A 15116-nucleotide genomic window follows, 5' to 3' on the forward strand; every position below is an offset into this window, starting at 1 on the left:
CAGTCATAAAGATGCTCACCAAGCTCAAGAGAAGAATGGATGAACAAAGTGAAAATTTCAACAAAGACATAGAAAATATACCAAAGTACCAAATGTCATAAAGCTTAAGAATACAATAACTGAACTGAAAAATACAATAGAGGAGTTTAACATCAGACTAGACAAAGGGGAAGAAAAGATCAGTGATCTTAAAGACCAGGCAGTGGAACTCACCCAATCAGCAGCAAAAAGAAAAAAAAAGAAGGAAGAAGAGTGAAGATAGCTTAAAGACTTATGGAAAAGCATCAAGTGGACCAACATTCACATTATAAAGGTCCCAGAAGGAAAAGAGAGAGAGAAAGGGGCAGAAAACTTATTTGACAAAATAATGGCTGGAACAGAAGCAGACATCCAGATCTAGGAAGCTAAGAGAGTTCCAAGTAAGATGAACCCAAAGAGACCCACACCAAGACACATTATAATTAAAGTGTCAAAAGTTAAAGACAAGGAGAGAATCTTAGAAGCAGTAAGAAAAAAACAACTTGTTATGTACAAGGGAACCTCCATAAGATGATCAATAGATTTTTCCTCAGAAACTTTGCAGAATAGAGTGGCACAATATGTTCAAGGTGCTGAAAGAAAAAATGGCCAACCAGGAATATTTTACCCAGCAAAGTTGTCCTTCAAAATCAAAGGAGAGGTAAAGAGTTTTACAGACAGGCAAAAACCAAAGGAGTTCATCACTACTAGACTAGCCTTACAAGAAATCTTAAAGATACTTCTTTAAGCTGAAATGAAAGGGCACTAATTAGTAACAGGAAAACATATGAAAGTATAAGTCTTACTGGTAAAGGCAGATATATAGTAAAATTCAGAAAAATCCAATATTGTAAAGGTGGTGGGTTAATCACTTATAAAGCTAGTTTGAAGGTTAAAAGACAAAAGTGGTAAGAATAACTATAACTACAATAATTTATTAATTTGTACACAAGATAAAAAGATGTAAATTGTAACATCAAAAACGTAAAATGGGGAAGAGGGATAAAAATTGTACAGCTTTAGAATACGTTTGAACTTGTTGTTAACAACTTAAAATAGACTGTTATAAACATAAGTTGTTTTACGTAAGCCTCATGGTAACCAAAAAGCAAGAACCTATAGTAGAAACACAAAAGAGAAAGAGAGAAGAATCTAAGTATATCACTACAGAAAATCATCAAATCATAAAGGAAGAGAGCAAGAAGAAAGGAACAAAGGAATAACAAAACAACCAGAAAACAATTAACAAAATGGCAATAAGTACACACCTATCAATAATTACTTTTTGTTTAAATGGACTAAATGCCCCAATCAAAAGACATAAAGTGGTTGGAATGGATTAAAAACAAGACCCATCTATATGCTGCCTACAAGAGACCCATTTCAGATGTAAGGACACACACAGACTGAAAGTGAAGGTATGGAAAAAAGATATTCCATGTGAATGGAAACCAAAAGAAAGCTGGGGTAGCTATACTTATATCAGACAAAATAGATTTTATGATAAGACTTTAATAAGAAACAAAGAAGATCAGGTCCAGCCCTGGTGGCCTAGTCGTTAAGTTCAACACACTCCACTTTGGCAACCTACTTCAGTTCCCAGGCGTGGACCTACATCACTCATCTGTTAGCAGCCATGCTATCGTGGTGGCTCACATTAAAAAAAAAAAAAAAAAAAAAGAGGAAGATTGGCAATGAATGTTAGCTCAGGGAAAATCTTCCTGAGCGAAAAAAAAAAAGAAACAAACAAAGAAGATCATTATATAACAATAAAGGGGCATGCCAACAAGAAGCTATAACATTTGTAAATATTTATGCACCCAACATAGGAGCACCTAAATATATAAAGCAAATATTAGCAGACCTAAAGGGAGAAATAGACAGCAATATAATAATAGTAGGGGACTTTAATACCCTACTTTTATCAATGAATAGGTCATCCAGACAGAAAATCAATAAGGAAACATTGGACTTAAACTACATGTTAGACCAGATGGACTTAACAGATATATACAGAACATTCCATCCAAAAGCAACAGAATGCACATTCTTCTCAACTTCATGTGGACCATTCTCTAGGATAGATCATATGTTAAGCCACAAAACAAGTCTTAATAAATTTAAGAAGATTGAATTCATATCAAGTATCTTTTCTAACCACAATGGTATGAAAATAGAAATCAATTACAAGATGAAAATTGAAAAACTCACAAATATGTGGAGATTAAACAACATGCTGGTGAATGACCGATGAGTCAAAGAAGAAATCAAAAGAGAGATAAAAAAATACCTTGAGACAAATCAAAATGGAAATATGACGTACCAAAACTTATGGGATGCAAGAAAAACAGTTCTAAGAGGAAAGTTCATAGTGATAAATGCCTACATCAAGAATCAAGAAAGATCTCAAATAAACAACCTAACTTCACACCACAAGGAACTAGAAAAAGAAGAACAAATTAAGGCCAAAGTTAGTAGAAGGAAAGAAATAACAAAGATCAGAGGGAAAACAAATGAAATAGAGACTAAATAGGCAATACAAAAGATCAATAAAACTAAGAGCTGGTTTTTTGAAAAGATAAACAAAATAGACAAACTTTTAGCTAGACTCACCAAGAAATGAAGAGAGAGGACTTAAATAAAATCTGAAATGAAAGAGGAGATGTTACAACTGATACTACAGAAATACAAAGTATCATAAGAGACTACTATGAAAAATTATACACCAACAAATTGGATGACCTAGAAGAAATTGATTAATTCCTAGAAACATACAACCTATCAAGTAAGAATCATGAAGAAATAAAAAATCTGAACAGATTGGTTATTAGTAAGGAGATTGAATCAGTAATCAAAAACCTCCCAACAAACAAAACTCCAGAACCAGATGGCTTCTCTGGTAAATTCTAGCAAACGTTCAAAGAGTTAATACCAATCTTTCTCAAACTCCTCCAAAAAATAGAAGAGGAGAGAACACTTCCAAACTCATTTTACAAGGCCAGCATTACCCTGATACCAAAACCAGATAGGGACACCACAGGAAAAGAAAATTACAGGCCAATATGCCTGATGAACATAGATGCAAAAATCCCCAATAAAATATTAGCAAACCAGATTTAACAATACATTAAAAGAGTCATTCACCATGATCAAGTGGGATTTATTCCAGAGAGGCAAGGATGGTTCAGCATCCACAAATCAATCAACGTGATACACCACATTAACAAAATGAAGGATAAAAATCGTATGATCATCTCAACAGATGCAGAAAAAGCATTTCACAAAATTCAACACCCATTTATGATATAAACTCTCAACAAAATGGGTATAGAGGTAATGTGCCTCAAAGTAATGAAGGCCACATATGACAATCCCACGGCTAACATCATGTTCAATGGTGAAAAGGTGAAATCTTTTCCTCTAAGATTAAGTACAAGACAAGGATGCCCGCTCTTGCCATTTTTTATTCAACACAGTATTGAAAGTCCTAGCAAGAGCAGTTGGGCAAGAAAAAGTAATAAAAGGCATCCATATCAGAAAGGAAGAAGTAAAACTGTCACTATTTGCAGATGACAACTTTTATGTGTAGAAAACTCTAAAAATTCTACAAAAATAAAACTGATAGAACTAATAAATGAGTTCAATATAATTTCAGGATACAAAATCAATATACAAAAATCTGTTGTGTTTCTATACACTAATGATGAACTATCAGAAAGATAAATTAAGAAAACAACCCCATTTTCAATTTCATCAAAAAAAGTAAAATACCTAGGAATAAATTTAACCAAGGAGGTGAAAGAGCTGTACACTGAAAACTATAAGACACTGATGAAATACACTAAAGAAGACACAAATAAATAGAAAGATATTCCATGCTCCTGAGTTGGAAAAGTTAGTATTGTTAAAAATGTCCAAACTACCCAGAGCAGTCTACAGATTCAATGCAATCCCTATCAAAATTCCATTGGCATTTTTCACAGAAATAGAACAAACAATCTTAAAATTTGTTTGGAACCACAAGAGACCCCAAATAGAAAAGCAATCTTGAGAAAGAAGAACAAAGCTGGAGGCATCATACTCCCTGATTTCAAACTGTATTATAAAGCTATAGTAATCAAAACAGTATGGTATTGGCATGAAAACAGACATATAGGTGAATGCGGCAGAAAGAATAGAGATCCCAGAAATAAAACCATGCATATACAGTCAATTAATTTACAACAAAGGAGCCAAGATTATATACAATGGAGAAAGGACAGTCTCTTCCATTAACAGTGCTGGGAAAACGGACAGCCATATTTAGAAAAATGAAACTGGCCCACTATCTTACACATCATACACAAAAAATAACTCAAAATGGACTAAAGACTTGAATGTAAAACCTGAAATCATAAAATTCCTAGAAGAAAACATAGGTGGCAACCTCCTTGACATTGGACTTGGAGACAATTTTTTGGATTTGACACCAAAGCAAAGCCAACAAAAGCGAAGATAAGCAAATAAGACCACATCAAACTAACAACCTCCTGCACAGCAAAAGAAACCATCAACAAAATGAAAAAGCAACCTCCCAAATGGGATAAAATATTTGCAAATCATATATCTGATAAGGAGTTAATATCCAAAATATATAAAGAACTCATACAACTCAATAGCAAAAACCAAATAATCCAATTAAAAAATGGGCAGAGGATCTGAATACACATTTTTCCAAGACATAAGATGGCCAACAGGTACATGAAAATATGCTCAACATCCCTAATCATCAAGTAAATGCAAATCAAAACCACAATGAGATATCACCTCACACCTGTTAGAATGGCTATCATTGAGAAGACAAGAGACAGTAAGTGTTGGCAAGGATGTGGAAAAAAGGGAACCCTTTTGCACTGTTAGTGGGAATGTAAATTGGTTCAGTCACTATGGAAATAGTATGGAGGCCCCTCAAAAAAGTAAAAATAAAACCACTATATGATCTAGCAATTCCACTTCTGAGTATATACACGTATATTGAATCATTATGTTGTACACCTGGAACTAACATAGTGTTATATATAAATTATATCTCAATTAAAAAAAAAGAAGTTCAAGTTATGCCAAGAAGTGCCTCTCACAAATTCATTCAACAAACATGTATTGAGTTCTTATGTTGATCCAGTACCCATGCTGGCCACTGGAGTCACCAGTACAAAAAAGACAGTCTCTATCCTCCGGAAGTCTATGGTTATAGCGATTTCTGCTCTTCTGATTCTCACACACCAAGTGCCTTAGGCATAATTAGGCTGACCAGTAGTGAAGCGAGTATATTACTCTTGTCCTGCTCAAACATTAAGGAGAGATATAAACACCTTGCCCTTTCTTTAATAAATTAGATGTCTTATATTTCCGCCCTAGAATCAAGAACAGAGAATTTGCTGTGTAGAAGTGTTCAGGAAAGGCTGTTCTCAAACAAAATCAGAGAAAACACAACTGCTGTGAGTTTTGGCTGCACTTCACTGCTCATGGCCTAAGGCCATGAAGAGGCCAATAAAGGCTGGAGCTCAAGAACGCCAACAGAGATCCAAGGCTTCCTCTCTGGCACCCAGCCATGAAGCTCCTTTTCCCTGTCTTTGCCAGCCTCATGCTTCAGTACCAGGTGAACACAGGTAATATGGAATCCTGGGTTTAAGAGGGGTTGATGTGAGGAAGCAGGGATTTGGCTGTCCATGACAATGAGAACCCAAAGAGATGCTGAAAGACGAGATGCCCAAAAAGATGGCTGAAGAGTTTACCTATTGCATCAGTCATGCACCATCCCCCAGGCAGCCCCATAGGCCCCAACCCCAGACTGTGTCTCATGGGGACACACAGGGAGCCACAGAGAAAGTAGGTTGTTTTTTGTGTACTCAGAAACTATCCAACATATAAAGCTGACTTCCTGCCCTCCACGTAGCTATCATCTGGGACTCAGCCCAAGTCTACCTCATTTTTGCTCTATTTCTAATTTAAACCATCTCTTAAAGCAAAGGTTCCTATCAATTTTCACCTTGGTGTAATAAAGAAGAGATCCTTACCCATATGCTCAAAAAAGTCTCCTCTTAGCATCCAGTAAACAGGTCTATGTTCTCCATTTCAACTTTTACAGATATTTACTTAGTTTCATCCCTTCTCTCAGCCTTTGTCTTCTTGGAAACCCCCAAATTACCCCTAAGAGCATCTAGGACCACATTGTGGCAAAAGGTTGAACCAGAGGATTGGCCATTGTTTTTTGAAAAGAAGAGAGAAGCATTGAGACTTATTTCAGATTGGAATCACCTGGCTATTTGGAATAATTGGCAATAGGTCAGAGAAGAGAAAGTGAAAGACTCAACGATGTTTCTAATGTTTTTATCTTGGGACCCTAAGAGAAGAGTGGTAACATAAGCAAGTATAGCTGTGTCATCTTGGGTAAAGTCACTTAGCACACGAGTCTCAAATTCCACATCAGTACAGAGGGTTTAATCAATGGAGCTGCTTGAAATACAGGAATTTTACTGTTTTGTCTTTGGTGAGAAACAATGTTGAAATTTACATGAACATTAGATGCTACATAAATGTCTTGTTATTTATGAAAAATCCGTTGAATTGTTAAGATGAGTAAGGGAGAACTTTCTTGATTCAGAAAAAAAGATGAGGCATTGGGATGGAAAAATCATCCGGCAGATGAAGCTGAGGTACTAAACTGAGCAGGGAATTCAGAGCTATAGATAACAATGTGGGAGTTATCTTGATAGAGATTAGGTTAAGGCTATGATGATGAATAAGACCTCTGAGGGACAGAGTGTCCAGAGAGGCCGAAAATGATAGAACACCATGCCCCAGGAAACACAGGTCAAGTGACTGTCAAGGAGGGCAAGGTCATGGACTACTGGGTTTGTCAAGAAGCCAGCACTCCTGAAAGTCCTATTGATTCTCTTTTGAAATTCTTTCTTGGATTAACTTCATGTCAGATTTTACTCTTCTTGATATTTCCTAGGATCGTGGGGAGAGAAAGTGGTGCCCTACAAGTGTCTAAGATGCTAAGTAGGAGGTCTAAAATCCTATCCTGAAGCAAGTAACTAAGTTTCCTTTTCTTTTTTAAAGATTTTTAAAGTCACTCAATGAGGGAAGACTAGAGAGGAGATTTATTTATTTATTTATTTGGTGAGGAAGATTGGCCCTCAGCTAACCTCTGTTGCCAATCTTCCTCTTTTTTGCTGAGGAAAATTGGCCCTGAGTGAACATCTGTGCCCATCTTCCTCTATTTTGTATGTAGGATGCCGCCACAGCATGGCTTGTTGAGTGGTGAGTAGGTCTGCACCCAGGATCTGAACCCACGAATCCTGGGCTGCCAAAGCAGTGCGTGCGAACTTAACCACTACGCCACCAGGCCGGCCCCTAGAGGAGATTTATTTTGGATTTCAGAGGTGTGTAGAGACTTTCTTGGCCTGCCGGATGCCTCCATTAACTTCCCTAAACACTGTACTTAAAATCTAGCATTAAAGAAATTCCTTTTGCTCTATTCCTCTCCATCCAGCAGTTTTAACATCATATTTAGTTATTAACCTTAGCCCAATGGTTTTCTCTTTTCTTTGCGCAGAATACTTGGGCTTGAGAAGATGTTTAATGGGTTTGGGGAGATGCAAAGACCATTGTGCCGTGAATGAAAAAGAGATACAGAAATGCAAGAAGAAAAATTGTTGCATTGGACCAAAAGTGGTTCAACTGATAAAAAGCCACATGAATGAAATGTCTCACATATTTGAAGAGGATTCCCAAGAACTGCGAAAAACTACCAAGAATTCTAATGCTGTGATGCAAACGAAGCATCATATTTTATCTTCTCTCCCCAAAAGCAAAAGTACAGGCCCTTTGGCCAACATCAACACCATCATCGTCCCAAATGCCATCCCTGTGAACTCTGCCACCATCAACCCCAGGATCTCAGGAAAGATTATATACACTGCTACTTCTCCCAAGAGTGACACCAAAAGAAGCAGAGATTCAGCTACCAACTCCCCACCACCAGCACCACCACCATAGACACTGCCGCCACTACGACTGGAACTGGAGGAAACAGATGAGCAGGGATGTGGGTCTTTCCCTTAAAACACCAAGTTCCTCTCTATCTTTGCTATCTATAAAATGATACAGAACTGTTTCCTCCGTCATCAGTCATTGAATAAATACTGTTTAAGCACCTGTAGTTTATATAATGTTATCGTTTTCACAGGGACCTCACAAAGGAGATAGAGCTGGAGAGGGATGGAATTTTAGTTTACAGGCCCAGAAAAAGCAAGCGCCGGGAATGGTGACCACAGCATTGAATTTGGTCCGTGGATGGCCCAGATTAGGCCTCTGTAACAAGGATTTATGGGTCTCCTATGGTGTGCTTTTCTTGGGGCAATAGGAAGGAAGACATCAGGGGACATATTTTCTTTTTTCATAGATTTTGGAGGAAAGGCCCATTTGCGAAATAGGATGTGGGGAGACAGAGTGTACCTTCTCCACAGAAGAACATAGCCTAATTCATGGAGCCATTTAAGACAAAAATATGGGGGAGTAGGGGCACGGAAGCAGGGGTAAGGGAGAAGGTGTAGGACTTCTATCTCTGGGCCAAGATGTTTCTAACAAGATTCCCAACGGGACAGAACGCAATAGGTAGGGTGGTACTTCCAACAGATATGAAATGCAGACCACAAATGCAAACCCTGTAAGTAATTCTGAATTTTCTAGAAGCCACATTCAAAAAAGTAAAATGAAATAGGTGAAGTAAATATTAATAATGCATTTTATTTAATGCAGTAAATCCAAAACATTATCATTTCTGCATGTAATCAATATAAAAATTATTTGAGATATTTTGCATTCTTTTTTTGTACTAAGTCTTTAACATCTCATATGCATATTACCCTTACAGCACATTTCAGTTCATACTAGCTACATTTCAAGTGCTCATGTGGCATGTGGCTACCACATTGGACAGGCCTAGGTTAGAGAGTTTTGAGGGCACAGGTAGCTATAGGACTGTTAGGCAAAGGAGATGATGCTAATCTAGAGAAGACAGCCATATTTCTGAAATCCGTGATATATAATTTAAGAGGATAGAAGTTCAGGTCTGATGCTCCTGAGCTAACATTCTGGTTCTAGCACTTTTTAGCTAGTTCAAGGCTCTGTGGCCTCGAACAAATCACTTAACCATATATAAGCATCCATTTATTCTTTCATAAAATAGAGACGTAAACATTATATCCCAGAATCCACTTCATTATGTCCCAGGTCATACTTCCTCTTATTGCCCAAATTATAATGGCACACATCCCTATTCCAGGTTTTTAACATATTCCTCTCTGCTACATTATCACCTCCTTCAATGTAAAGAACACCTTCCCTTAACCTACTGGTTTGTTACTACAGCGTCACCCTAAGGAAGGCAAAGATTTTCCCACAATGCCCCTCAATGATACTAGAATGCAACTTTTTAAAATATATTCCTCAAAGTTTTTGTACAACAGAAAAGAGTTGCCACACAAAGAATAACTTCAACTCCTGGTAGATACATGTTCCCTGAAAAACCTCAAGTATATCTTATGGGCAAAGTATATCTTATGGGCATTAGATTCCCTGCCTGCTACAGCTATCTGCCAAACTCTTGAAAGTCCGGTTTACCTGCCCACAGTTGTAGCGCTCTCTTCATTGTCTACCCACAGAAAGAAGAGAAAGTTTCTTTCTCATTTAAGTTTAAGATCTTCTTTTGAGTCCTCATTTCCTATGACAGAACTCACCCATCTCTCTCAGGAGAAATGATACTGGAGAATATCCCTTTCCTTCAGGGAAATCCCACATTCACTGTACTGGTAAGTCTCCGATATCTGTTCTCTCCTTTCACTACAGTAACAGAACCATTCCTAATGTCAGCTGGCCAAGGCCAGCCAGAATAAAGGCTACATTTCCCAGACAGAACTGGTTATTCTTCAATTCAGAGAAGCCAGAACTGGCAACCTTTGCAATTGCTCATTAATATTCTTGGCGGAAACATTAGATTTTCCATTTTAAAGGCAAAGAGGGGCCTTTTTCTAAGCCTTGGGAACCCCACAGTGACTGGAAGCTCTCCCTTGGGTTCATCCCAGCACACCTGCCACTCAGGGTCTACGAGGTTAGGATTCACCCTGGCACATCCAGTGCTGCCCCCAAACCCCACCATTCAGGGGCTGTGTGACTCTGAATTTTTTAGCTTCTCTGAGCCAATATTCAAATTCAGACTGATCAAATTAGAAGCCCATGAACATTCCACTAACTAGCACTGCTTCTATAGAGCACTTCAAAGTGAGTCATCCAGAAATAAATAAATACATAAATAAACAAACAACCTGCTACCCTACCCTGAACTATGTATGAAGCTGAATCCCTGCTTTTGCCATGTAGCATGTTAATCTCATACATGCTGTTGATGTTGCTGCTCCTATGGCAGGAGAGAAAAGAGGACAGGGCTGATGAGGAAAAGAGGGCTCAGGGGTGAATCCTAACTTATTAGAAGACCCTCCCTTTACCAACCATTTACTTATAATGGCCCAATCTCCAGTCCAGAACTACTTTGAAAATATTTATGATCATGAATTGTCACTTGTAAAAACTGTAAAGTGAGAGACTATTATGAGTGTATATAAATTAGGTTGGCCTGTAAATAACCTCAGATGATGGAGAGAAAGGCATTAAATAAAACTATAGATTAAAAGTTGGGAGCTGGAGATAATGTCCAGAAAAGATGTTAATTTTAATAAAGTAAAAGCCATCGGTCAATAGCTGAGGCTCAGAAAGTAGGAAGGAGTACGGAGGGTCCTGGAGGACAAAGCAGGCACACAGCAGCGGGCACTGCTTGTCTCGGCTCCAGCCTGTACCCAAGTGAGTGGGTCGAAATCTGAGCAAGAAACAGCATCATTGATGGCTTCCCTGCTCTCTACTCATCTCCTCAGGGAGACGGAGACTGTTCTGGCCTGTCCTGCTCCCATGGAAGACAAGGGCTTATATACTTTCTTTGACAGCATACTAAATGAGCCAAGGACCGTGTTATAGACTGAACTGTGTCCCTCAAAAAAATTCATATGTTGAAGCCCTAACCCCCAATGTGGCTATATTTGGAGATAAGGCCTTTAAAGAGGTAATTGAAGTTAAATGAGGTAATATAGGTGGGGCCTAATCCAATATTACTGGTATCCTTATAAGAAAAGGAAGAGACACCAGGGATGTGCTTGCACAGAGGAAAGACCAAGTGAGGACACAGCAAGTAGACGGCCACCTACAAGCCAAGGAGGAGACTCGGAGAAACCAAACCTGCCAACACCTTGATCTTAAACTTCCAGGCTCCAGAACTGTGAGAAAATACATTTCTGTTGTTTTAGCCACCCAGTCTGTGACATTTTGTTATAGCAGCCCTAGCAGACTAATAGAGGCCGTAAAAGAGATGGTATCCTTTTCCTCCTGTCTGAGCTCTGGGCAAAAAGAGGTAGGAACAACAGATTCCTCTTAAAACGCCCTAAGCCTCTGCCTCCTTTCTGGGTTTGTCAATCACTGGCTGTGGGCAAAGCTGAGCAACCTTAGTAAGATTTTTGTACTCAAACCCAAGATATCAGTTTATGTAAAGCATGTTCACGCTTGACTGTTTATCGTTAACTATGAGAATAAAACTCACAGAATGCATAGCGGAAGGCAGCAAGCGTGGAATGATTATTTAACTGTTGTCAAATCATTTGAAGTTTTGCACACAAACTGGCTTTGAATTTACTAATACCAAAAATTGCTATTTGGGGGGGAAGGAAAAGAGTCCATTTCTGCTCAGTGTCCTGTACACACTCTTTGCAAGTGACAGCACCGTGAGCCTGACTTCCAGTTCCAGCAGATGAGTTGGATGGATCACAGCAGTTACCATGGCTGCTGGGACAGCTGCGATTGGTTATTTAGCTTACAACAGACTTTATGTTAAAGATCCTTGCAACAAATCTATGGTAAGTTTTCACATCCAGAGAAATATCCCCAGGATGCTTTTGACATGGAGGATTTGGGAGATAAAGCTGTGTAGGGCCATTATTGGAGATCTGAAAAGTTTCCATTCTGTGATGTGTCTCACACAAAACACACAGAAGAGACTGGAGACTACACGGGACCTCTAATCACCAAGAAAAAAGAAACTTAAATGGATAGCTTTTTCTTTTGTTTTTGTTTGTTTGCTTGTTTAGTGAGGAAGATTCAACCTGAGCTAACATCTTCCTCTATTTTGTATGTGGGTCGCCGCCACAGCATGGCTGATGAATGATGTAGGTCCGCACCCAGAACCTGAACCTCTGAACCCCGGGCCACCAAAGTGCTCCTAAACCACTACACCACAAGGCAGGCCCCTAAATGGATAGTTTTGATGCTGCAAACCAACTTGTCATGATGTTACCTGATCGTTTAATTAGAATGACTACCGCTTCTAATTCACCCCCCAGGAGTTCTAGATGTGGTGTATTGCAAACCACAACTTTCATATTCAAGGCATTTGCCTTACTTAACACATCATGGTGCTCATTTGCAAAAAAAAAAAAAAAAAAAGGAAAAACAAACCTCATGGCCTGAGTGTTATTTCGGTCTTCTAAGGATCTGTTTCTTTACATTTAAAATAATGACATTAGAATATAGATGTATGTAGAAGTTAGTTAACACATTAAATTATCCTCAAAATCAAGTATATGCAGATTGTACTTATTAGTTTCGAAGAAAAAGTATCACCCTTTCACATTACTTAGTTAACCTAGAAAGTAAATTGTGTGTGATTAAGTTACATTAATTTCTTAATACAATCTCGGAAAAATCTGTTATGACCTTAATTTTCTTCTTGACAGTGGTAATGACATTGAGAAAATATGGCTTCTGTGTTTTCGCTCAAAATGAACCATGAATGTTACTCAGCTTAGCTGTAAGTGGGCCAGGTCAATAATAAAGGGGTGGTAACTTCTTTGTATTCATTTTTTAAAAGTACATTCTTTACATTTCTTCTGCCATCCAACAAGTATTTATTAGCATTTGCTCTTTGCTCGTCTCTGGGCAAGACACTAAGGATTAGGAGATGAATGGTCTCTAATCATTTCTATACTTTAAAACACACACAGTCAACTAAGATAGAGAATAGATAAATGACTACAGAACAGTGAGATGCATACAGCGAAAGTGATGCTCACTGCCACCTGTAGGAAGAAAGAGGCTCCAGCCCTGGGTAGGCAAAGGGGAGTGGGTGCTAAGGATGTGGAAGAGAGGAAACAGCAGTGGGTTCCAGGAAGAGCTGAGACCTGATCTGCTCTTAAAGAATGAGCAGAGTTAGGTAACTCTAGGGGGTGGAGCTTTGAGAGGTGCAGGGAGGTTCAAGGCCTCGGAGATTGCAGAGTAAGGGGGCGAGGCGAGAGTGAGGAACAACAGAATGTACATACTCACAGTTGCCAGAGATTCTGGGCAGCTTTATTTGATCTCCGGGATTTGAGTAGCATAGCGTGAGGAAGGCCCGTCTAGTAATCTAAGCCCTAAAGTCAGTGACAAGAAGACCTGAGGGACTTTCATCCTTGACCTCCTCAAGGTTATTAGGCAGCACTCAAGTCATCCTTTACAAACGGGGTGCGTCTAGTGTCTGTAGAACTCAGAGAAGATGCTATTGGTGTTTCTGGTCCTGAGAAAGTGAGGGATAGAAGTCTAATTTCTACTGGGTGATTTCAACCTTTGCTCTGGCCCTCACTCCACTCCACCTCCAGAAAGAAATATATCTATATCCCAGAGTTAGCCCTCTTGGACACTGAGGGTCAGAGGAAACCCCTGCTTCCAGAGCGCCCCTCCCCACCTCTAATCCAAGACAGATTATTTCCTCTTGCTCCCTTGCCCTGCTCTCTCACCCAGACTCTCTGGGAGTCTGCAAGCCTACACCCACTTAACTATTAACCGATCCTTGTTAAATGCTGACTGATCAGCAAAGGAATATGTAAAGAAAATCTGGAGAGAGGGCTTAGCTCTCTCCCCCTCTCCCAAACCAAATCAACTTCTGAGTCTGCCCATCACACTACCACCTGCCCCTGACCACAAGTTGGGTGCTCATCCAAGGCCTCCCCTATTTTGATTGACATTGGCCTGGCCAAAGTGATTAGTGCAGGTGAGGGCATATGGCTCCAGCTGGACCAGTCAGAATTCTGTCCCAGGATAGTTCCATTTGGAACTAGGCTCTTGCCTCAGGGGCCTCATCCTCGAAAGAAATGAATCTAGTGCTGCTTTGGGCCACATTCTCCACCACACAGAGAAAGCCTGTGTGCAGAATGGGAGAACAAGATGAACACCCAGAGAAAAGCATGTGGTAAGAGTCTTGATGATGTTGAAATCACTAGACCGAGCCTGCTTGAAGCAGCCACATTTCTAGACACCTCAGATACTTGAGCTGATAAATGTCTTTTTGTGCCTAAGCCGTTTTGAGTTGCTTTTCTCTCTATTGCAAATGATCCTGTCTCCTTTTTAGTCAGGGAGGCTTGTCTGTGGTGATCACTGCCTAACACACAGACAAGCACACGCCACAAGGCTGTGCCTACTTCATACGCTTATCCCAAGGATTTAGGATATAAAGTTTGAACATTCATTTCAATCAATGAGAAACTCCATGAGACATTTCCACCACAGATTGGTTGAAATGCCTTGGTGTTGGCCTGCAGAGCTCAAGCTGAGCTAACCAATAAGCTAAGGCCAGAACTAGAAGCCTGGTGCTATAGTCTGAATGTTTGTGTCCCCTCAAAATTCATATGTTGAAAAATCCTACCCCTCACTGTGATGGTATTAGGAGGTGGGGCCTCTGGGAGGTGATTAGGTTATGAGAGCAGAGCCCTCATGAATGGGATTAGTCCCCTTACAAAAGAGACCCCAGAGAGCACTCTTGCCCCTTCCACCATGTGAGGATGCGGTGAGAAGATGGCCTTCTATGAACCAGGAAGCGGGCTCTCACCAGATACTAAATTTGCCAGCACCTTGATCTTGGAATTCCCAGGCTCCAGAACTGAGAAATAAATGCCTGTTGTTTAAAAACCACCCGTTCTGGGGCC

General features: G+C 39.5%; 1 protein-coding gene and 1 pseudogene across 1 annotated transcript; both read left to right on the forward strand.

The window, feature by feature from the left end:
- The first annotated feature begins 5608 nt into the window (after nt 1-5608).
- Nucleotides 5609-8061, forward strand: DEFB129 (defensin beta 129). Its single transcript, XM_058562140.1, has 2 exons — nt 5609-5666; nt 7619-8061. Exons 1-2 carry the CDS (start codon nt 5609-5611, stop codon nt 8059-8061), a joined length of 501 nt encoding a protein of 166 aa, XP_058418123.1.
- Nucleotides 8062-11190: 3129 nt separating this feature from the next.
- On the forward strand, nt 11191-12208 carry LOC131418196 (CDGSH iron-sulfur domain-containing protein 1-like; annotated as a pseudogene).
- The last annotated feature ends 2908 nt before the right edge of the window (nt 12209-15116 follow it).

The sequence above is a fragment of the Diceros bicornis genome, chromosome 19, assembly GCF_020826845.1.
Source record: "Diceros bicornis minor isolate mBicDic1 chromosome 19, mDicBic1.mat.cur, whole genome shotgun sequence".
NCBI classification, from domain to species: domain Eukaryota; kingdom Metazoa; phylum Chordata; class Mammalia; order Perissodactyla; family Rhinocerotidae; genus Diceros; species Diceros bicornis.